We start from the raw sequence: 23,985 nt of genomic DNA, 5'->3' as shown, positions 1-23,985 counted from the left end.
TTTTTTTTTACACAAATAATAAATGCATTTTATTTTGGGATATTTCGCAATGGCTTGCATTTTAACTGATTAAAAATGCAATCCGAAGATTGCATATAAATTCAATCCAAAGCACTGCATCTTAAGTTGTGATTTGGATCGAAAATGGAGTGCATCCTAGCTGTGTGCTGTGGAAGCGAAATGGAGTGCATCCTAGCTGCGCGCTCTCTTGTAAAATTCATAAGTGAATTCATAGGAAAAGATGTACTCCAACGGCAAATGTACCGTACACTTGTAGTGATTCAACTGCATCCGCGGAAGCAAACTTTTTGCTGGGCTCTCATCTTAACTGCGCAGTAGGCAGTGTACAGTGTCAGTATTGTATTGTACAGTACAACACAACAACTGACATTGACATTTCTTTCTTTTTAGGTGGCTACTCCACAAATACCTTCCACAAATATACTAGTAAGCCACATGGATAGGATCCACACGATATTTCACAAAAACAATTGTCTAAATATTTATTTTTTAAATCGTCGTTAGCCGAAAATTGATAAGGAAATAAGGAAAAGGAAACAAATCGAGGCATTTGAGGAGGAGATAAAGTTCGTTTACGTTTCAAAAATTCTTGGTATCCAGATTAGCTGGCAGAGAGAAGAGAAAAAGCGATAACAAGGGTATGAAAAATTGTGATAAAACTATTTCCGAACGAAGAAAGATAAAATTTATTCTGCTTCTCTTTTTAATTTTGTAATTTTGTTAATTTTGTTAATTTTGTCAAGGCAATGTCGGCAATGTCTGGAGAAACAAATGAATATACAAAAGAAATTGCAGCCTCCAGCGTAAGTACCTGAAATTGTTAATATTTTGTCGGCATATATTAGAACCCCATTAATGTTGTTTTTGTTATTGCTCTAGATTCGTTCTGGTTTGGCTGAATTAGAATTGAAAACGTCACAGGTATTGCAGCGTTTGGAAAATGTTAAAGCCGTACCGGTTGAAAATCCAACTGATGGCTTGCCCCCTACTGAGGGTGTTGAAAATCTAACGCTGGATGAACGTACTGCCGCCCAACAACAAAACTCTGCCGCTACGCCCACTCGTGTAGCCCAACAATTACACGGCATACGCAAACCACCCTCAGAAATTCTCAAATCATTGGAGATGCTAATCTCCTATTCTGACTCCGATGAAGATCCTGAATTTCCCCTACCCGCATTAGATGATGTTTCCCACTTGGCACTGATTTCCCACAGCATTGTGGCCTACTTATCACATTTAGATGCTAAACAGCTAGTACGTGTTACCCGAAGTATTGCAGGCGATACTACCCACTGGCTGGGCACATTGTTTCGTTTTATGGATCCATCTAGCAGTTTCCACAATGATAATGCTGATGCAATTCTACGTGTGGTAAGATTGGCCATTGTGGCTCGATGCCCCGGCTATTTGGAGGGAGGAATACCGGCGCTGGCTCATCCTTGTCTGTATATTTCGGAAAATACAACTCCTCTACGTTTACAATATGCCTGTCGTCAATTGGGTATACCTTTGGATGCGATACGTTTAATACCGGGAAACTCCACATTTGGTACAATGGATTTATCTGTGCTACAGCGGCAGATACAAATCGATTTGCAATCGAATCGTACCCCCTTGCTGGTTATAGCTGATGTGGGAGCTTCATTGTGTGGTTATGTGGATAATATTATGCGCATGCATGAAATTTGTAAGGCAAATAATCTTTGGCTACATGCCACAGGTCATGGTTTGGCGGCGCTGGTTTGTTCTCAAGGACCAGGGGTGGTAAGTGTGATATTGTTAAATGACGAATAAGATTTTAATTACGTGCTTTTTTTTTTTTGTTTTAGATAAGTTCATTGGTAGATTCAATAACGTGCTTTTTTTTTTTTGTTTTAGATAAGTTCATTGGTAGATTCAATAACATTATCCCTCGGCAGTTGGTTGGGTATACCCAGTTTACCCATTGTGGTATGTTGGCTATTATCCATTTCAAAGAAGCTTTGTTTAAATGTGTATTTTTTGTAGCTCTTACACCGCCAGCTAAACAATTCGGCACTTAATGCCTTTGACCAAGATCCAATATTATCAAGGCGCCTTAATTCCTTGGCTCTGTGGACTAGTTTGCAGGCCTTGGGTCGTGATGCAATTGCCGACCGTATACATGTGGCTTTCCAAACATGCAGCATACTCTTTGAAATGGTTTCAGAATGTGAAGGCATTAAAGTTGTGGTAAGTAAAGATTGCTCCCAGATATAAAAAGATTTCTTTTGGGGCCCATATAAGACCAATAATCTTGGAGTTTAAAAAAAATATGTTTGGGACCATATCAGGCCAATAATCGTAGATTTTTAAAAGAATATTTTTGCTCCCATATCAGACCAACAATAGTGGATTTTTTTAAATATTTTTTTTGCTCCCATATTAAACCAATAATCGTGGATTTTTAACATAACATTTTTCTCCCATATCAGACCAATAATCGCGGATTTTTTAAAGAATATTTTTGCTCCCTATTACACCAATAATCGTGTATTTTAAAAGAATATTTTTGCTCCCATGTTAGACCATATCAGACCAATAATCGTCGAGTTTTTAAGGAATATTTTTGCTCCCATATTAGACCCATAATCGTGGATTTTTAGAAGAATATTTTTGCTCCCATATTAAACCAATAATCGTGGATTTTTAAAATAATATTTTGGGCCCATATCAGACCAATAATCGTGGTTTTTTAAAATAATATTTTGGGGCCCATATCAGACCAATAATCGTGGTTTAAAAAAAAAAATATTTTTCTCCCATATCAGACCAATAATCGTGGTTTAAAAAAAAAATATTTTTCTCCCATATCAGACCAATAATCGTGGATTTTTTTTAAATAATACTTTTGGGCCCATATCAAACCAATAATCGTGAATTAAAAAAAATATTTTTGGAGGAACACCAGCCCAATAATTCTGGATAATGAGCTTCTACTATCATAGTGATGAGCAATTGATCAACTCTAAATGGCGAAATGTTATGACGATTTGTGTCTGTGTGTGTGTTTTTATTTGTCACAAACTGATATCTCTGTTAAAAGATAACAATGACACACATTTCAAGTGTTCCCCTTCTAACAAGAAATACTTTTAATTTAGACAAAACATCATAATGTCTTTTGACTTTGACATGTTCCGGTAGTTAGTTTTGTAAACATGTCGGTAATATAAAATTTTACTGATAGCACAGAGTCTTGTTCCACAAACATCCCATACGGGACAAGGGAGACTTCTCTCATATCAATGAGTGCACCCTGATTCATATTAGCTCAATGATATGGGACTGGAGTTAGATGAATAGGTTTGGCGGGGCAGTTGAAAAGGTGCTTTGTGTCGTGCGGGCCCATGCCGCATACTGGGCAGATGTCTTGCACGGCGCGATTTCCGCCCAATAAGAATTTAGGTGACTGCAATATCCTGAGCGTAGTTGAGCCAAAACTATTCTGGTTTGTCGTGGCAGCCGACGCTCCTCAGCTGCGATAGATGGGGGATGTACTCCGAGAACTTTATTCACACTGTCCCCGTACTTTATAAAGTGGTAAAAGTCGTAAACGATAAATTTTGTGTACGGGAACGCAGAATGTGTAAAAGTGGTAAAAATTTTAAAAACTTTTTAGTTCTGGAACAGAGCTTATATTTGCTTATGCCCTTAGCAACTGCATCCGTGTGAACACTTTTTAAACCTGCTTGATATGCCTGTTGATCTAGGAGTTCTCTCCTATATTGTTGGACCTCCCTCTCCAGAGCATGAATATCCTTCTTGAATGTGTCGGGCCTAGCCAGCAGATGGTGATTTGGATGGCTCTCACAGTAACACGCAAGCAAGTACTGCAACGAAAGCATCTCATTATGTTGCTTTACTGGAAGAATCTTTGCCTCCTCATGTAGATGGTCCCCTGAAGACTTGAGTAGGCACCCTGTTGCTGTTCTCAGGGCGGCATTCTGACAGGTTTGAATCTTTTTCCAATTCGTATCCCATAATCGACGACCAAACTGGAGCTGCATAGCTTACTACAGACCGACCTATCGCGTTATATGTGGTCAACAAGGTTACTTTATCTGCACCCCAAGTGCTGCCTGCTAGGGACTTGAGGACATTGTACCTGCTTTTCAGTTTGTTGTCGTTGTTGTTGTAGCAGCTAGAAACCTACGTATAAGCATAGGTTTTTTTGCTGGGTTGGCAGCCGCTGGCCGAAACACAATGGTTTCGGGTCAATCCGGTACGAAAGAACCCGCTGCCGTGGGATTTTCAGTTTGTCGCAGATAAATGTGGCGTGTGCGCATGACTTGAATGTAGTGTCGAATGTGACCCCTAAATTTTTGGGGCAGATTGTGGTCGGAATTCTGCTACCGTCGACCATGACATTCAACTCTCGCCCAAACTGCGCTGTCCATGTGGTGATCAGAGTGGCTGTAAATTTTGTGGTGGAAATCTGCATATTCCTCGAGTGGAAAAAGGTGGTAAGATCGGTTAAATAGGTGTTCAGTCTCTCATAAATGTCATCGGAAAGGTACCTGAAGCCAGGATCGTGCAATCATCCACATACGTTACGATCTCGAAGCCGTCTGGAGGGGGCGTAATACAGGAGAGGTTAAACAGTTCCGGAGATATCACCCACCTTGGAGAACTCCCTGTTTCACTATACGGGGTTTGGACTTCTTGTTCCTGAATTCCACGTACGGCTGGCGTCCACACATATAATTGACTATCCAACGTTCCAAGCTTGGCCGGAGGATTGTCTGCTCAAAAAAAGCTTTTGATAAGTGAAGCGCCACTATCACTGTTCTATCACACGGCGGTCTCTGGTTGAGTCCTTGACAAATATATGGGTAATGGCATACAGCGCTGCGATGTTTGTGGAACAATTATTATTATTATTATCAATTTATCGTTAGCCACCCACATCAGAAGCCTGGATAGTTGGCAGGGTGATCCCACTACAGAAAGGATGTACAGACCGACATCCCTCTTATCGCCAATAGCAAAGATTCTAGAGAAACTATTCCTTGCCATGATGATAAGAAGTTTCCCAGTCAGCAAGAATTGCGGAAAATTCACAGTACCTCAACAACATTACACGCCATATCCACACATGCCAGTCGCGGACTGAACGAAAACAAGCCGTTCGACCGAATTCGACCTATCGAAGGCCTTCGATACCGTCAACCTGTCAAGATGTTAAAGGGTATAGAGAAGACTTCCCTCCTACCAAGTCAAAGACCCGTAAAGTGAGTCTCCAAGAACTTTTTGAAGTTCCCTACCCTAAAGATCGTAATGTGTACGGATAATCGTGGCGTCGGGTCATATATTCGTTGAGATATGTGATAGATTAAATGTCTGCATAGCAAGCTTAGTGCACCTGAACGGTGGAAGCTCTCCCCGACCACAATGGTTGATAGGGTCCTGATTTCGACCACTATCTCAAGATATTGAGTGTAACGATAACGTATCATGTTTAAGTCGCCTGCTCAGACAGCCGGTAGCAACCACAGCCACTAAGATATTCCCGCTACCAGCTACCAGACTAGGTCAGAGGACCTAGGGGAACCTTGGTCCCCGGAATTATGTGTGAAAGACGAACTCGGAGATGACTCCCCATCCATCACAACAGCCAATCAAAATCCGGACGATGCAGTCCCTTCAATTCTTCCTCCATAAAAGTTAATGGCTGTTCGCAGGTGGTTTTGAGTTTTCCTTCGAAGGTAGTCCTTGTGATTCTGTTTACAACGACATAATAGGTCGAAAGCTTAAAAAAGCCTACTGTAACTAACTAAAATGGATAGGGGTATGATAACTACCAGGCGTGACTCCCAAACGTCGAGCAATTCCATAATGGACTTTGTCGGCCTATTCCATTAGATTCATCCTACAAACAATTTCAAAATGTTTGCACTTAAATACAATTTAAGTTCAATTCTGGAATCGGGTTGATATTTGTATTGCAAAATATTCCTTATTTTCCTTTCCTAGGGAAGCAAAATCTTTCTGAAATCTAGGCTCAGAAATGTCTTAATATTTAGGGTCAGTCCCACACTCAACCGCTGCAAATTATTTCACATTCATTCCCTCATAACTCCTTTTTTTCTTCCTACAGAGTCGTCCCCCTGGAGCTCAATCTGGAAAAACTTTATCGGATGTGATTAACAAACCTTTGGACGTGAATGTAAGTCAACAAAAATTTAACACAACCCAAATATAAATATATTTCATCACCTCCCTCTCCATTGCAGTTGCTTTTTGAAACGGCAGCTCCCGTTGTGGTATTTCAATTTGATGGAAGTGTTACCGTAACAGCAAACCTACCCACGGACAGCAATACAAGTCATGGTTCCGATGAAATCAAGCCGCTAGAGAAAGTCAGTAATCCCTCATATTTTGATCGTTTGAATTCATGGTTGGGTCAGATACTACAAAGAGATTGTCCAAATGTAAGTCCATAAAATACTTCAAGCATCCTATAGCCATATTTTGAATGTAACTTTTCTTCTTTCAACCTTAGTTCGATTTTGAAATCATTGAACATGCCACCCACGGTACATGTATACGTTATTGTCCCTTGGAGTTAAGCCTGGGGGAGCAACCACCCACAGCTAAAAATCTTGAAAGTTTAGCCCAAAGTCTAGAAACCCATGTAGACATCCTGAGGGCCACCATTAAGCACAAAGCCACATTTATGTATTTGGTTGAGAAAAGTGATGTTCTGCGTTTTGTCAATCTACCCGATTGGGCTGGTATGGGTGGTGTTCGATTTGTACCCGATGGCTGGGAATCTCTCCTAACGGATCAAGCCAAAACTGAGCTAAATAAGTTAAATGCCGACCTGGTGGAATCACTAAAGGCCACAGATAATGCATTTTCTTTGGGCGAAGGTCCAGATGGTTTAATTTGTGTACGTTTTGGTATGGTTACCCATGAAACGGATGTAGATGAATTGCTGGATTTGGTGGTATCGGTGGGCCGGAATGTGCAAGAGAATTCACGAGTATTGGATACCATGTCGGAAATTGTTAAGAGGGTAGGAGGAGGTTACACATTCCACAATGTAAAGAAATTATTAAAAATATTTTTGTTTCTAGGGTATTGAGGCCGCCACTGCTGATTTGCAAAGAGAAAGTGAAGAAAAACTGTGGCAGGAGGGTATTTTACGTCATGTACCCGTGGTGGGTAGAGTGTTTAATTGGTGGTCTCCACCACCCAAGGAAACTGGTATCAAGGGACGCAGTTTGAACTTGACCCAGGGTGTGGTCGAATCTACGGAAAACATTTACAAGTAAGGCAGCCAGACCAAAGCTTTGAAGATTCATTAAATCTAAACTGTATTTTTTCTTTGTTTTTTTTAGGTACCACATGCAAATCTCGGCCACCCACAATCAATTGCCGGCAAATAAATCTCCACCCACACCAATGGTACAGACACCACTTATAAATCCAACCGATAAAGTGCCTCCCGTATTTCCTAGTACTTCTGCTGGATCGACCACCAATAATTCACCAACATCACAGAAGTCACTTAACGAAGAGGCAGCATCCAAACAACAGCAACAACAACATTCACCAAGTAAAACAGGCAATGCTGGCCAAACAGCCCCAACAACAGTTGCTGGCAATTCGGATCCGGGACATAATCGCAACATTAGTCAAAGTAGTGCTGCTTCTTCGGTACCCGAATTGGTGGCAATAAATAATAATAGTGCAATTAATAATAGTGAAACTACCCAAACACCAACAACAACAGCGACAAATGAAATTAGTAAATCATAAAATCTCTATTCCCTTTCTCAATTCAAAGCAATACTTTGAAACTCTATTTTTCTCTACAAAACCAAACTATTTATGGTTTTCCTCCTTTTTGCGCTTGACACCTTGTTCGCCATCTTTTACTAATCCAATTATTCTTTCAATGCCACAATGTTGCACATCCTCCCTCACTCACACACACACTCATAGGCACGGACATACAATCTTATGCTTCCTTGACTTACAATGCATCAAGCTTTATATTCAGAAACAAACAAGCAAAGAAATATGGGAATGGTGGTATGGAGGTCCTCTCCTCTACATTTTAATAATAGCAAACGACAAAAAAAAAAAAAAAACAATTCACGTAGTTCATTTTTCTAATGGAGCTGGACCATTAAGGCCATCAAGGGCAATTACAATATACACTATATAAAAATACCAATATTTATATAAACTAAAACACACACATAAACAAATAGTATATTATTTTTAACGTATTGTATTATTATAAAGTATAATTAGAAAGTGATCTTTTTTTTGTGTCTCAGCTTTCTTTAAAACGTTCCATTTTTAATTTATATAAATTATAAACAAAAATAAGAAATAACAACAAAAACAAAATATAACAAAAAAATGTTAATCTTAAAGATTAAAAGCTAAATAAATATTTGATGCTATTACAGTTTGATTAGAAAATGGAAGAGAGTTTTATTTTTATCGCAAGTGGAAAATATGACTTAAAAATATTTCTTTAGCAAAAAAATCTGCGGCGATTTGTTCTACGATGAGCGTTCACAAGACGATTGGATTTATGCTCCGGAACCACTCGTATTCCACTCGACCAAGGATCGTCAACTCAGCTATAGCAAATTATGCCAGCGACTTTGATCACGTGTTAATCATCGCTGGCACTGAACTCCAGAATCCTTCCTGACCCCAACTCTAATGAGGTCATGATCAGTTCAGTGCGTCAGACGAGAATCACCTCTAATAATTGGTGTCACATGACAAGATGGATTAACTTTTCTGATGGATTAACGTAACGCAGAAACAAACCAACATTCAGCCATGCCACTTACGTACTCCAGCAGAGTCTTCTGACAATTACACTCCTCCAAACAATAGAAAGAGAAGTCATTGCGGAGGCCTTGCATTCGTAAATGACCGGAAAGTAAGCTACAGATCAGTAGATCTTCCATGATTTCTTTCAACCGACGGTATCATCGTGATAATGGCGTTATCAGTAGTGCGATGTCGGTAAAATTAAAATGCTTATCATTTCGGTAAATAATGATATTATGCGGTAAGTTAGCGACCAATAAAAAGTAGCCGTAAAGTTTTACCGATAGCAACAGTGTTGTCAACTTTTTTTTTGAACTTTTCTTTCATAATTTTGCGTTTTAATGTTACCGACTTTTGCCGGTAACTCAAAAATGAGTTACAGAATTCCACTACAGGGGCCTAATTACAACATTCGATTCGATCGAGTATTTGCATGTGAATGAAAAAATCGAACTATGAAAACGTATATATGTTCTTCACATTGTTGTAACAAATTGGCTAATGCATCTACCTTAATAAATGTACCGTTGGTGGAGCGAATAGGTTTTCATAGTTCGATTTTTTCATTCACGAGCAAATACTCGATCGAATCGAATGTCGTACGTAATTAGGCCTCAGTTCTGACAGGGCGCTCAGAACTTGAAACCACCTGTCAACAGCCTTGGGACCGTCTATTAACCCTCGATATCTCACCTCTTGTATAATTCTTGATTTCAATGGCTCTCAACTAACATCTGACTCTCGTGGTAATCACATCGAAGTTCAACGAATCTTCTCGCCGATTAATGACAATTTCCATCTAGAATCAACGACCATTGTTCCAGCTCCCCTTACTTTAGCATATGCTCTGTTCCTTTACGTGTCTGAGGTTACCATTTCTTACCATTTTTAACCTGTAAAGTGTTCCCTTACTTTTAATAGCATACAATTTATATGATAGCAGTTTACCACTTTTACCATTTTCTGCCACTGTTACCATTTTTAAAAGTAAAGGAACAGACCAATAGTCAACGCGTCGTTTCTGCCATTTTCATCCTGACAAACGAACAAACGAACGCATCGAATCAAATACCGATTTTAAGTGCGTTTAAGAAGTCCGACGACTTTTTGGAGCCAGATAAGCGACAATAAAGCCAACTGGCATGCCATCATGAATGATATCAACGGCCGCCCCCTCATGTGCCAGACAGGGAGTTGGGATACTAAGAACCATCAGCGGTCAAACGCTTCATTCCAGCAAGCAGAAGTCAACACTGGAGGGCCAATTTTGCAGCAGCTGCTGTAAAACTCGAAGAACAACGGACCAGGGGGGTTACTCTGTATTGCGATAAGTTTGCGTTTGGTATTTTGTTAGCGCAAGATATTTGCGTTAACACACGATTTCGACATATGCGTTTGTATTACAGATTGCGGTGGTGCCAGAGAGGAAAAACGGAACAAAAATTATGGCGAAAGGAGATACTAAAACGTATTAGTGACGCATTTAATTTCCTTACTGTTGTGTCTGCCCATGTCAATAATTAATAAAACGCGAACTGGATAATTACTAACATAAAAACTTTATTACTAAAACATTACAAATTAACAAAGGGATTAAATACGTGTAACTCGAAAGACAGTTGAAATAAGAAGGAAGTTAATATAGAACAATGGCATTTATGTAAAGCCTAAGAATACGGTATACAATAAAAAAGGCATTGATAAATGAGTGTATAATGACAAACATTGATGACAGTAAATACAAGTATAACAGATAGGGATATCGATATAGATAATAAAGGATACAACAATCTCCCACGCTAATAAAGGACGTGGCCTCTTAAATGTGGAGGTGGTCTTCTGTTTCGGGCAGATCTTCTAAGCGGTGTAGGTATTGTTGACTGTTGTTCTTGATCTAGTTGTGTTGGTTGAGCCAATGTAGGCATAGATGGTTCTTGATCTTCAGTAAATGTTTCGTTATGATTCGACCTGGAATTGCTTTGAGCCAATGTGGGCATATGTGGCTGTAGATGTGATGAGTTTTGAGTCGATGTGGAATTTTGATGACGCTGTATTAAAATTTGTTCCATTTGTGTGCGTTTGTCATTGGAATAGTGTGTGTTAGAAGTAGGAATGATCTGTTGTGGCACTAAAGTTTTGTACATTTGATTGATGTGGCGTTTGATTACATATCCATTATCCAATTTGACGATATAATGACAATTTCCTAATTTCTTCTGCACAACTCCGAACTTCCATTTTTCCTTATTTTGTGTGTACCACTTTATTTGTACCCTCTCTCCCACGCTAATTTGACGCACTATTGGTTTGTGTTCTTCTTGAGTTTGCTTGTGTTCAATGGGCCGAATTGCATCTAATTTGATTCTTATGTCGCGTCCCAAATACTTTTTTGCTGGAGTCTGGCCGCATGAGAGAGGGGTTGCACGATATTGCATTAAAATTTCTTGAACTTTTGTCCGGAGTGGAGTTTGCTCGTCTTCCATTGCAATTAATTTTGTTTTTAGAATACGAACGTATCGTTCCGCCAAACCATTGGTTGCTGGGTGCCCAGGAGCAATGAATTTTTGAAAAATTCCGTTTTCGCTGCAATATTTCTTGAATGTAGCACTTTGGAAAATTGAAGCATTATCTGACACTATTATTGATGGAAATCCGTGTGTGGCAAAAATATCATTTAATAACCTTATGGTGTTTTCTGAATTTGGGGCTTCCTTGATAATTCGAATTTCAGGCCATTTGGATTTAGCATCTACTAGGACCAAAAAATTGTGATTTAAAAATGGACCGGCATAGTCTATATGCACCCGCTCGAAATTTTCAGATGGTTCGTCCCAATGATGCTGTTCTACCTTTGCTGGATTATTTTTAACCATCGCACAGTTGGAGCACTGTTTTACCATATGTTCGATGTCTTCATCAATCCCCTTCCAGAAACAATACCGCCTTGCCAATTGCTTCATTTTTACAATTCCAATATGAGTGCGATGTAATTCTCGCAAAATTTCGTCACGTAGACTAGCTGGTATGACAACTCTGTTGTCTCGAAATAATACACCTTTTTGTAGTGAATATGCTGGATCTAAAATATCACCTTTAATCAGAGACTTCTTCATATGGCACAGCTCCTTATCACGTTCTGTTTCATCTGCGATAGATAATGCTGAAATTGTAAAGGTTGAAATTTCATTAATTTTTTGATTTTGAATTGATTCAGTTTCTTTGTCCAGGTAGTGCTTCTTGACGATTGGGTATTGAATGGGGGCTCTAGATAAGCAGTCGACATGCTCTATTTGATCAGCCTTTTTATGCTCTATTTTATAGTTGAATCCTTGGAGGAATGAAGCATATCGTAGTAGACGTGCCGAAGTCATAGCTGGTGTTTTCGAATTGGGATGAAAAATTCTTGAAATTGGTCTGTTATCAGTTATAAGAGTGAATTCTCGACCGTGTAAATACATGAAAAATTTATCCACCGCAAAAACAATAGCAAGTGCTTCTCTATCAAGTTGGCTGTAATTCTGCTCAGCAACAGTTAATGCTCTTGAAATAAAAGCAATCGGTCGATCTTCAGTGCCAATAGTATGCGATAGTACTGCAGCTATCCCTGTGGGACTAGCATCACATATTAATGTAACTGGTTTTGTTTCATCGTATGGTATTAAAACACGATCGGCTACAATCTCATCTTTTAGTAATTTAAAGGATTTTTCACACTTTTTATCCCATTTAAATGTTTCTCCTTTTTGCAACAATTTTCGCAGCGGATGCGTTTTTGTAGCCATGTCTGGTATAAATCGCGAATAATATGTTATCATCCCAAGAAATCTTCTTACATCGTCCGCGTTCTTGGGACGTTCAAGTTTAACAACGGCTTCTGTTTTTGTTGGACATTTTGAAATTGAATTGTGGCTTATGTTGTAGCCCAAATAATGAATATGCTCTTTGAAGTACTCACATTTTGATTTGTTGAGGTGAAGTTGATATTTTTGAAGTCTATCAAAGCACTTGTTAAGACGTTGTTGACATTCGCTTATAGTTGAGGCATGCACAATAATGTCATCGAAATATGAAATTGTACCTTCAAGACCTTGTAATAGTTGATCCAAAATTCGATTAAATTCGCTCGGGGCGGTTTTGATGCCAAACGACAGTCTATTCATTTTGTATGTACCTCGGTGGGTTGATATGGTTTGCACCTCCTTGCTCTCTTCATCAACTGCAACATGAAGATAAGCTTTATAAAGATCCAGTTTACAAAAATATTTCGAATGTTTTAAAGAATTAAAAATTTCATCAATCCTTTTGATAGGGTAATGCGCCGGTTCAAGTTGTGGGTTAACAGCGATCTTGTAGTCCACACACAATCGTACATTACCATCAGGCTTTGGAATTACCACGAGAGGGGAACCCCAGTTACTTGTATTAACTTTTGTAATTATACCGTCACGTTCCATAGAATCGAGTTCTTTTTCAACTTTCTCCCGTAGAGCAAAAGGAACTTGTCTTTCCCTTATGAAAATTGGTTTTGCACCTTCCTGTAATTTAAGAGAACAAATCAGATTTGGTATGCACCCCACTTTCTGTTCGAATATGTCTGCATACTTTTTTATTAATTCCGAAACAGAATGGTTTGTATTTATAGATCTGCAATTGTTTACCTCACATCCATTTCGGTCCAATTCGTTTAAATCGATTTTTAAGTGCCTTATCCACACTCTGCCCAATAATGGTGTGTGCTTTTCTGGTACTACATACATTTCCTCATTTGATTGTTTACCTTTGTATGACACTTGCACTTTTACCACGCCAATTGGCACAAAAATATCACCAGTATATGAACGGAAAGCAATTGTTGATTTTTCTATTGGTGTTTTTAATTGTAATTTTTCAAACTCGTTGACTGGAATTAGAGTATACCCGGCACCAGAATCGACCTCGAAGGATTGCTTGCGTCCATTTATCTGCACTACTGTATAAAATTTTTTAATTTCTGGAGACGCTACCACTGTTTTGCTGTATATGTCAATAATTTTGTTTACATCTTCTTCGTCGGATGAGCAAGATTCTATGTAAGATGTTTGGTATGCTTGTTGTTTTTGTTTTATTCTTGACGTTATACACACATCTTTAACATGTCCTACCTTTTTGCATATGACACAGCGCAATTTGTTTTTGTTTATGTTGCATTCTTTTGACATGTGGTTACTCTTACCACAACGTAAACACAATCCTTCAATACCCAGATCACGATAATTGACTTTAGAATTATTTGATATCGATAATCGATTATTTTGATATCGGTTACCATTCCTTTGATAACCAGTTGACGTTTGGCGAATATGATGTACATCACCTGTTGAAGTATTTGCAATTTCATCGTTGTTTATTTTTGCCGCTTCAAGCACTTTCGCCTTTTCCACAATTTGTCCAAATGATTCGTCCGGCTTTTGTAATAATTGTTCACGAATGTTGTTGTCACGTAGACCTCTAATGAACTGTGCTCTGGAAAACAGATCAGACACTGACTTCTTACACACACACACAAACTCGCACGTAGCGCCTCTTTTTTGTAATGTTGTCACAAATTCGGCAATCGATTGGTTTTCATTTTGCACTTCAGATAAAAACCTGTGTTGCTCTACAAGAATATTCTTTTTGTGACTAAAATGTTGATCAAGCAGATCGATGATATCTTCGTATTTAAGCTCAGATACAGTTTTTGGCGAGGCCAATGTTGAAATTATAGAGTAATTTTCCGTGCCAATATATTGTAAGAGTAGCTTGGCACATAGCTCTTTATCGCCAAAAACGTTTTTTAACTGAAGATGTATTTCCAGTCTTTCTTTATATGTCTGGAACGTTTCCACTTTAGGATTGAATGGCTCAAAATTTGAAATTATATTGACGCTTGTACTTGTTGTAGGTTGCTGTTGTGCTAATGCGGCCGTCATAGAGGTTATGGCCTCCAGCAATTTTTGCAATTGATCGTTCTCCATTTTTTTTCTTTTTGTAAATTGAATTGATTTATGATGCACTGTTTATCCTCGTCGCCAATTGTTGTGTCTGCCCATGTCAATAATTAATAAAACGCGAACTGGATAATTACTAACATAAAAACTTTATTACTAAAACATTACAAATTAACAAAGGGATTAAATACGTGTAACTCGAAAGACAGTTGAAATAAGAAGGAAGTTAATATAGAACAATGGCATTTATGTAAAGCCTAAGAATACGGTATACAATAAAAAAGGCATTGATAAATGAGTGTATAATGACAAACATTGATGACAGTAAATACAAGTATAACAGATAGGGATATCGATATAGATAATAAAGGATACAACACTTACGCATCGCATTTTTCTAACGCATCGCAATAGAACACATGATCGGTCCGGCGAAAAAAAACAAACTCGTCAAAGGCCAAACGCAAAGTTCCACACTGGAGGCCCAATTTTTCCAAGGCTAACAACACCACCACCAACGAGGCCAGATCCCTCAGCCATCTCTAGATGATACACGCATCCCACTCTGCCCGACGAAAACAATAACCTCGTCAACCAGCATCTCAGAGCAAAATGGAACAACCGTGAAGCTCGTTCACACAAACTCTGGCTCACAGAAGCCAAAACACAGATTGGTGAAAGTTTCGAAGTTGCCGATATCATCGATCCCAAAATCAGCACTGTCATCAGACCATCGAAAACCATGTCTATTTGAAAAATATCAGCCCAGCTTTAAAAAACTTTTTAACGCAATCCTGACTCTTTTCGTCTTCTTATGTATATTGTAAAATTAATCGGCCTTAGGGCTTTCTTAACTAAATGTTTCAATAAAATAAAAAATTTTACTACCAAAACTACGAACCAGGAGCCGAGGTTTTGTAATCTTTAATGCTACCCAGCAGATTGTTACAACGAACTGAGGAAGAATTGTACCAGAAGTAGAGGTGGGGGGGGATTAGCTTTCCTACTGCACCAGCCTTTTCAATACAGTCCTATCTCGTTTGAGCCTGGCTCTAATGACTCGTACCGGAAAGTATACATCGCGCCGATAAATAGCTGTACTCCAGGTTTTCCAGGTTATAGACCCAACATTAGCCCGCTGTTGGAAGGTCATAACCGTCTGGTCTTGGGGGACTTTAATGCACATCATGAGTTGGGGCATTCGGTAATCAAAAAATTACCAGAAAGGTACAGCGCTGGCTGAGCAAATTGATACCTCTACGTTTTGCACGGTCAATGTGGACGAGTCACAGTCCGCCAGTCATAACCATCGTGTCAACTGGTCTGACAAATGATGTCACCTGGCAATCCGTCGTTTGTCTTGGATGAGATCATCTCCCCATAATTGTCATCATCAGCAGACCGCCCGATTTCATCACCCTTGGGAAAGCTAATTGGCCGAGTTTCAGAGAGTTCACTAATCACCGCTTTAGAGATCTGTCCAACCCATCATCACTGCTGCAGTCGCTCACCATATACCCGCTGGTAGAATACCCGTAGTGAAACCAAACTTCCTAGCAGAGGCGACGGGACTAGTAAATAGCTTAGTGTGCCGAAAGTCGAGTATCTCACTAAAATTAAAAACCTGTCGCTAGTCACACTCATCGTTCCCGAAGTCTGAAAAAATGGGCATAGTGGTCCCGTTACTGAAGTGGTCCGAGTATCTCACTAAATTCTCAAGCTATCGCTAGCCACATTGACCCGAAACCAACATGGACGGCAGAGGTAAGAACAGAGTTAAATGTCATGGTCGATGGTGTTGTGTTTTTATACAATGAAAGACAAAGTTGTGATTAACTTAAAGAGTGTTTATTATTTCAGTCTTTACACTCTGAGTTGAGAATAGACAATGACAAGCGTATACTTATAACTAGTGATCTATAATTCTAGATACTTAACTATTAGTAAGGATACCGATTACTCATATTGATAGTGATGACACTTGATAGTGATGATACATTTATGTAACTAATATATGTAACATCCCTTTCCTCAAGATAAAGTTTTATTATATTACCAAAATTTTAATTGACAAAGTTTCTTTTAGTTATCTCAATTTATAAATTTCAATGAACATATCTTTTTGGAGTTTTTATAGATCTACCAGATTTAGTAATATAAGGTCGATTCTCTATAGGATTATTATTTTCATTTTCTACATTTTGGCTCATAGAAATACCTTGATGATCTTCCACATGTATGCTATTATTTAATACCGGATTATGACTTTGTTCAATTTCATGTTCCACGATTGTTCCCGAATGAAGATCAGAAAAATGAGACATTGTATTTTGCATGTTTTCAAAGTTAGATAGATTAGACATGTCCCGTTGAGTATTTCTATTGTCATCACATTTCCTTGGTCTTAAATGTATTCTTTTTCTTCTGTATTTAACACCTCTTTCATCCTGAACAAAATATGATCTTTTACAATTCATTATTCCTACCACTGTTCCTGGAAGCCAATTTAGTTTTGGATCTCTTTTAAAATATACTTTATCCCCTATATTAAATTGACTTAACTCATTGCTGTTTCGATTATAGTATCTGGTAGACTGTTCTTTCTCTTTATCAAAAGCCCTCTTATATTCTTTAAATTTCACAACTTTTGGTTTCAATTTATTTGATAGGACAGGAATATTTATACGCAAATTTCTAGACATCAAAAGTTGTGCTGGAGACGGTAAGTTATTTTTCTCAGTGTTGCGATAATGCAATAATGCTAAATATGGATCAGTTTTTGATTCTTTACATTTTCTTAGAATGTTCTTTACAATTTTAACTGAACTTTCAGCCTGACCATTTGATTTTGCATGATATGGGCCATGGTTTAATAAGAAAGGTTAGCCAAAGCTTTATGTCAATTTAAATTTTTTCATTCGAGTATGCCTAAAACTTCAAAACAATATAAACAAACTGTGTATGTGTGTGTGGTGTTTGAATAATATGCCAAACAATTTTAAAAACAATCGAATTCAATGATTTTTAAATTTGTTTTTAGACCATTTGTATGGAAGAAATTGGTAAGATTTGCATCGAAACAAGCAGTTTATCATATTCACAACTCGATTATGTGGAGAAAACTTAACTCTTCATTCATTTTTCGCGTTTTTTATAAAATGCTCAAAAAATGCATTGTAAACAAACCCACTTGTTGCTTTTATTTTGAAGTTTTAGGAATTCAAGAAAAACAAGGGTTCTATAGATTTTTTTCATTTAAATCTACCTCTTTACTTATACCATGATATGGGCTTGTGACAATATGTTCTATATCCCATTCATTTAAAAAGTTTTTAAATTTTAAAGATTGGAATGGTGGACCCCCATCTGATACTAACGATATGGGAATACCATGACGAGCAAAAATAGATTTTAAATGTATTATGACATTATCAGCCGTAGAATCATTATTTAAAAATCCAATCTCAATAAATTTTGAATAATAATCCGTGACTATCAGATACATTTTATTATCAAAATACATTAGATCAACACCTACTTGTTGAAAAGGAAATTTTGTTATTTCATAGTTTTTTAAAGGCTCTTTTGTGTTTGACGGTCTAAATTCTGCACATACTAAGCATTGATCAATCATATTTTTTATATCAACAGACATGTTGGGCCAATACAAAATTTCTCTTGCCATGTTTAAACATTTATTAATACCTAAATGACCTTTATGTATCTTTTCTAACATTTCTGAACGCATAGAAGATGGTACTATTAATTTTGTTCCTTTAAAGACTATCTCATTTAATACATGTATTTCACCTTGAAAATTCCATAAAGATTTTAAAGCGTTTGGGACCTTGTCTTTACTACTTGGCCATCCATTAAGGTAATAACTTTTTAAAATTTGCAAATTCGCATCAGAATTTGTAGCTTTAGCCAATTTCTCTAAATATGGTTTGCTGACTGCAAGACTTGAATATATTGCATTTACATGACATTTTAAATCAGACTCATAATGAGGAATATAATTTTCTTTTAATGCTGCTCTTGACAATGTGTCTGCAATATACATTTCTTTTCCTGGTACATATACGACTTCTAAATCATAGGCTTGTAAAGCTAGCATCATACGCTGTAATCTAGCCGGGACTTCATGTAATGGTTTCTTGAATAAATAAACTAAAGGTTTGTGATCAGTATGAACTATTACCTTTCTACCATATACATACTGATGGAATTTATCACATCCAAATTGGATTGCAAATAGCTCCTTTTCAATTTGAGCATAACGCTCCTGAGACATAGTTACTGTTCTTGAACTATAAGCAATAGGTCTATTATTTTGCATTAAAACTGCTCCTGTCGCAGACTTCGACGAATCAACAGACAATACTAATGGTAATTTTTCATCATAGTGACACAAAACTGGAGCATTAGAGATTGCTGTAATTAAATGTTGATATGCTTGTTTGCAATTTTCATCCCATAGCCACTCAACATTATTTTTCAATAAATTTCTCAAAACTTTTGTTTTTTCAGACATATTTTCAATAAATGGACCTAAAAAGTTTACCATGCCTAGAAATCTTTGCAAATCACCTTTATTTTTTGGGACAGGCATTTCCTTTATTGCTTTGACTTTCTCATCATCAACTTTGACACCTTTTTGACTAAAAACATATCCTAGAAATCTTACTTCTTTCAGTGAAAATTTACACTTATTCTTATTAAGTTTTAAATTTATTTCTCTTGCTCTCTCTAGTACTTTTGCTAATCGTTTATTATGAATTTCCTCTGTTTCACCATACACCAAAATATCATCGACAAATATTAAAACTCCTTCTAAATCTCCCAAAAGATCTCTCATGACTCTATAAAATATTTCAGTTGCAGCATTTATACCAAAAGGAAGTCTTAAATATTGATATCTACCAAATGGAGTTTGAAAAGTACATAAATCAGAACTTTTTTCATCTAGCTTGAGACACCAAAAACCTGAATACGCATCTAGATGTGAAAAACAAGACGCTCCTTTTAACTTTGACCTGATATCATCTATATTTTGTAATTGGTAATGTTCTCTCATTATGTATTTATTTAAATTTCTGGGATCAAGACATACCCTCAAATCACCTGACTTTTTAACTGTTACGACAATAGAATTAACCCAAGACGTCGGTTTTGTGACTCTTTGTATTACTTGCATTTTTTCCATTCTATCTAGTTCGTCTTTCAAATCATTTAACAAGGCAAATGGAACCTTTCTCGGCGGATCAATACATGGAACTGCATTATCTGACAATTTTAGCGTACATACAGGAGGAAGACACCCAAGACCATTAAATACATCATTATATTGATTGACAATTTGTTTGAAATTATTTTCTCTTAATACAAAGATTCTTTTAATAATACCAATTTTTGTACAAGTTGGCAACCCTAAGACTGTTGGACACTGAATATCTGTTATGACAAAAGGAATTGATTTACTTTCACCATTAATTTCACAAATTATGTCACTCTGACCAATTACTGGTATGCTCTTTCCACTAAAACCTGATAATTGCACATTTGATTTGCATAGAGCACTTTTAATATTTAATTTTTCAAACGTTTCTAAAGACATGACGTTAATATCTGCACCAGTATCAAGAATACAATTTATATCTTTGTTATTGACAGTAATCAATAGTTGCCACGACTCTTTGGAATATGGCTTGTTTTGGTTTAATGTGCCAATGAAAAATTGTTTGTCTTCTTCACTATTGTTTTGATTTGACTCTAAATGTCTAACATTTTTATTTTTAAAACAAAATTTAGCATAATGACCATATACATTACATAACCTGCACTTAGCTGACATTGCTGGGCATTTAAATCTGTGCCTTTGACCGCATCTTCCACAGCTGTTATTGTTGTTGTCTTTATACTGTTCGTTTTGATGGTGATGCTGCTGACGATATTGTTGCTGCTGAGAACTACTGCTGCTACCCCTTTTGCTGGCTCTGCTGTTGTTTCTGCCACTACCTCTGCTTTGACGAGTAATATGCATGACGTTTTCATTTGTTGTTGTAGAACTCTCTTCTCTCATAATTGTCTCTGCATTCTGTTGGGCTATGATGACTGTTTTTGCAATTTCAACGGTTCTTTGTAACGGTGGATTTGTTTCTTGCAAAAGACGCTGACGAATATGAGACATGTTCGAATTCATGTTGGCTATAAAAACATCTCTAACCAACGATTCTCTCAATTCACCAAATTCACAGTTTGTACTTAAATTTTCCAAATCCGTAACAAAGTCACTTATGTTTTCACCAGACTTCTGCTTTCGCACGAAAAATTTGTGTCTAATCATGGTTAGATTCTTTGTCGGCTCAAAATATGTGTCAAATTTGGATTTCACTTCAGACATTGTAGCCTTTTCCATATCAAGATTGAATGCATTAAAAATTTCCATACTGCGACTACCCATCGAATGCAATAGAATAGCAATTTTTCTTTTTTCAGACTCTTTGTCAAGTCCTGTGGCCAATAAATATACAGTGACACAGAAAAGTATACATACACCCTACAAAAATGCAGTTTTGGCTAAATCGTTGGGTTTTTTACAGCAACAACTGCACTGTGTGGCTCCTTGGTGACAAAATAACCATAATTACACAAATTTATTTTAATGTAATACGTATATTTAATACAATTAAGGAAATCCAATTTTCGCAACACAGAAAAGTATACATACACCCCAAGGAAATACGAGTATTATCGTAAAATTTATGGAATTAGTAGCAAAATTTATACATTTTTTAGTTTTGGCAAATGTCTATGGGTGTCTGAGCTATATTTTAGAGAAAAGAAAATAATTTTTGGGGGTCAAATGCTGTTCTTTAGGGTCAAATTTCTTATACACCTCGTTAAAGCTGACCCTTGCTTAATTTTTGCGTTTTGAGGTATTGTACTTTATAAAAAAGCACAAAATTCGTATCAGATGGCATATTTTGGGACCCTAGAAAGCTTTGAAGTTGTTTTTGTGCATAATATACCTTCCTTAACGTCGATAAATGCACGTTTTCCCTCAGATTTCTCAGGTAGTTAATAGATTCCGCGGAAAGCTTGGTGCAAATTACATATAGATGGCCTTGAATTGCCTTGTAATATTGTCGGATACAATCCTTGGGCATCAATTGACTCAGAAATGTACAATATACGATTATATTCGGGCCTATTGTAACGGTAATGATCATAATACGAAAACGACGTTGTTCACAGTACAAATTTCATGCTTTTTTGGTAGTGCTTATATTTTGTTGCTTTAAAAGCATTGGGAACAGGCTTGTAACAAAATATGTCACATTTCTGATTCAATTAATGCCCAAGGATTGTATCAGACCATAGTACAAGGCAATTCAATGCATTTTGTATGTAATTTGCGCCAGGAATTCCGCGGAAAATATTAACTTCCTGAGAAATTTGAGGAAAAACGTGCATTAATCGACGTCCAGGAAGAAATATTTTGCTCAATAAGAACTCCAAAGCTTTCTTGGGTCTCAAGATTTGCAATATGAAACTAATTTTGTGCTTTTTATAAAGTACAATACCTAAAAACGCAGAGAGTTAAGCAAGGGTCAGCTTTAATGTGCTATACAAGAAGTCCGACCTTAAATAACGGCATAAAACCGCCAAAAATGATTTGTTTTCTCTAAAATATATCTGAGACACCCAGATACATTCGCCAAAACTAAAAAATATATAAATTTTGCTACTAATTCCATAAATTTTACGATAATTCTCGTATTTCCTTGGGGTGTATGTATACTTTTCTGTGTTGTGAAAATTGAATTTCTTTAATTGTATTAAATATACGTATTAGATTAAAATAAATTTGTGTAATTATGGTTATTTTGTCACCAAGGAGCCACACAGTGTAGTTGTTGCTGTAAAAAACCCAACGATTTAGCTAAAACTGCATTTTTGTATGGTGTATGTATACTTTTCTGTGTCACTGTATTTCAAATTGTTGCCACCACTTTTTCCATTCTGCGGCACTTTCATTATCCAAATTTGTGGATGAGAATAATTTTGGCAACGACGAAGAAAAATTTGCACTCGGCTTAACTACGTTTTCAGTCATTTTGTTTGCACACGGTTGTTTGACTTTTTTTTAACTTTTTATTTGACTGCTTGCTTTAGACAACACTCACTCCTGACACCATGTTGTGTTTTTATACAATGAAAGACAAAGTTGTGATTAACTTAAAGAGTGTTTATTATTTCAGTCTTTACACTCTGAGTTGAGAATAGACAATGACAAGCGTATACTTATAACTAGTGATCTATAATTCTAGATACTTAACTATTAGTAAGGATACCGATTACTCATATTGATAGTGATGACACTTGATAGTGATGATACATTTATGTAACTAATATATGTAACAGATGGTAGCAGAATTCCGACCATGTTCACATTCGACATCATGTTCAGGCCGTCCGCGCATGACACAGGCTATCTGCAACAAGCAGAGATATGGTAACACGGTCCTCAAGTTCCTAGCCGGCAACACTTGGGGTGCAGATAAAGAAACTTTGTCGACCACATATAACGTGGTAGGTCGGTCTGTGATTAGCTATGAGGCGCCAGTATGGTCCGCGAATATAAGTGGAACGCGATGGAAAAATAATCAAACATGTCAGAATTTCGCGCTGTAAACTGCAAAAGGGTGGCTCCTCATGTCTTCAGTGGATCATCTACATGGGGAGACACAAATCTTCCAATACACCAAGACAATGGCATTCTCTTGTTGCAGTACTTACTCGGGTGCTACCGTGAAAGACATCATAATCACCATATGGTAGATAGGGCCCACCACCCAGGAGCACCAAGAGAGAACCCCTAAATCAACGAACATATCAAGCAGGTTTAGATAACATTCACACGGACGTAGTCGCAGATTCTATAAACAACTATCGTGTGAATGTGGGAGACCATCCCCATCTATCCCAGCTGAGGAGCGTCAGCTGCCACGACAAACCTGAGTAGTTTGGCTCAACTACACTTGGGATGGTGCATTCGATGACACCGTGAAAATCAGCTGCCCAGCATGCGACACATTCCTGCACGACACACTCACCTTTTTAACTGTCCTGTAAAATCTACTCAACCAGCTCCAGTAGATTT

General features: G+C 37.3%; 1 protein-coding gene across 1 annotated transcript; it reads left to right on the top strand.

Annotated features, from left to right (window-relative positions):
* The first annotated feature begins 389 nt into the window (after positions 1-389).
* LOC141399270 (pyridoxal-dependent decarboxylase domain-containing protein 1) lies at positions 390-8,484 on the top strand. Its single transcript, XM_073977739.1, has 10 exons — positions 390-659; positions 765-824; positions 901-1,788; positions 1,903-1,974; positions 2,032-2,235; positions 6,143-6,211; positions 6,279-6,476; positions 6,548-7,063; positions 7,125-7,318; positions 7,389-8,484. Exons 2-10 carry the CDS (start codon positions 768-770, stop codon positions 7,807-7,809), a joined length of 2,619 nt encoding a protein of 872 aa, XP_073833840.1. The 5' UTR covers positions 390-659; positions 765-767; the 3' UTR covers positions 7,810-8,484.
* Positions 8,485-23,985: the final 15,501 nt, after the last annotated feature.

Source organism: Musca autumnalis, unplaced genomic scaffold, assembly GCF_047663935.1.
Source record: "Musca autumnalis isolate F117 unplaced genomic scaffold, ASM4766393v1 scaffold_3, whole genome shotgun sequence".
Classification (NCBI taxonomy): Eukaryota; Metazoa; Arthropoda; class Insecta; order Diptera; family Muscidae; genus Musca; species Musca autumnalis.
This window is presented reverse-complemented; position numbering and strand designations above follow the sequence as displayed.

Bases quoted from the DNA above. Each gene is read 5' to 3' on its own strand.
- LOC141399270 (XM_073977739.1), top strand. From the start codon at position 768: ATGTCGGCAATGTCTGGAGAAACAAATGAATATACAAAAGAAATTGCA. The intron at 2,236-6,142 runs GTAAGTAAAGAT...TTCTTCCTACAG, and splicing joins GTGAAGGCATTAAAGTTGTG to AGTCGTCCCCCTGGAGCTCA. The intron at 7,319-7,388 runs GTAAGGCAGCCA...TGTTTTTTTTAG, and splicing joins TCTACGGAAAACATTTACAA to GTACCACATGCAAATCTCGG.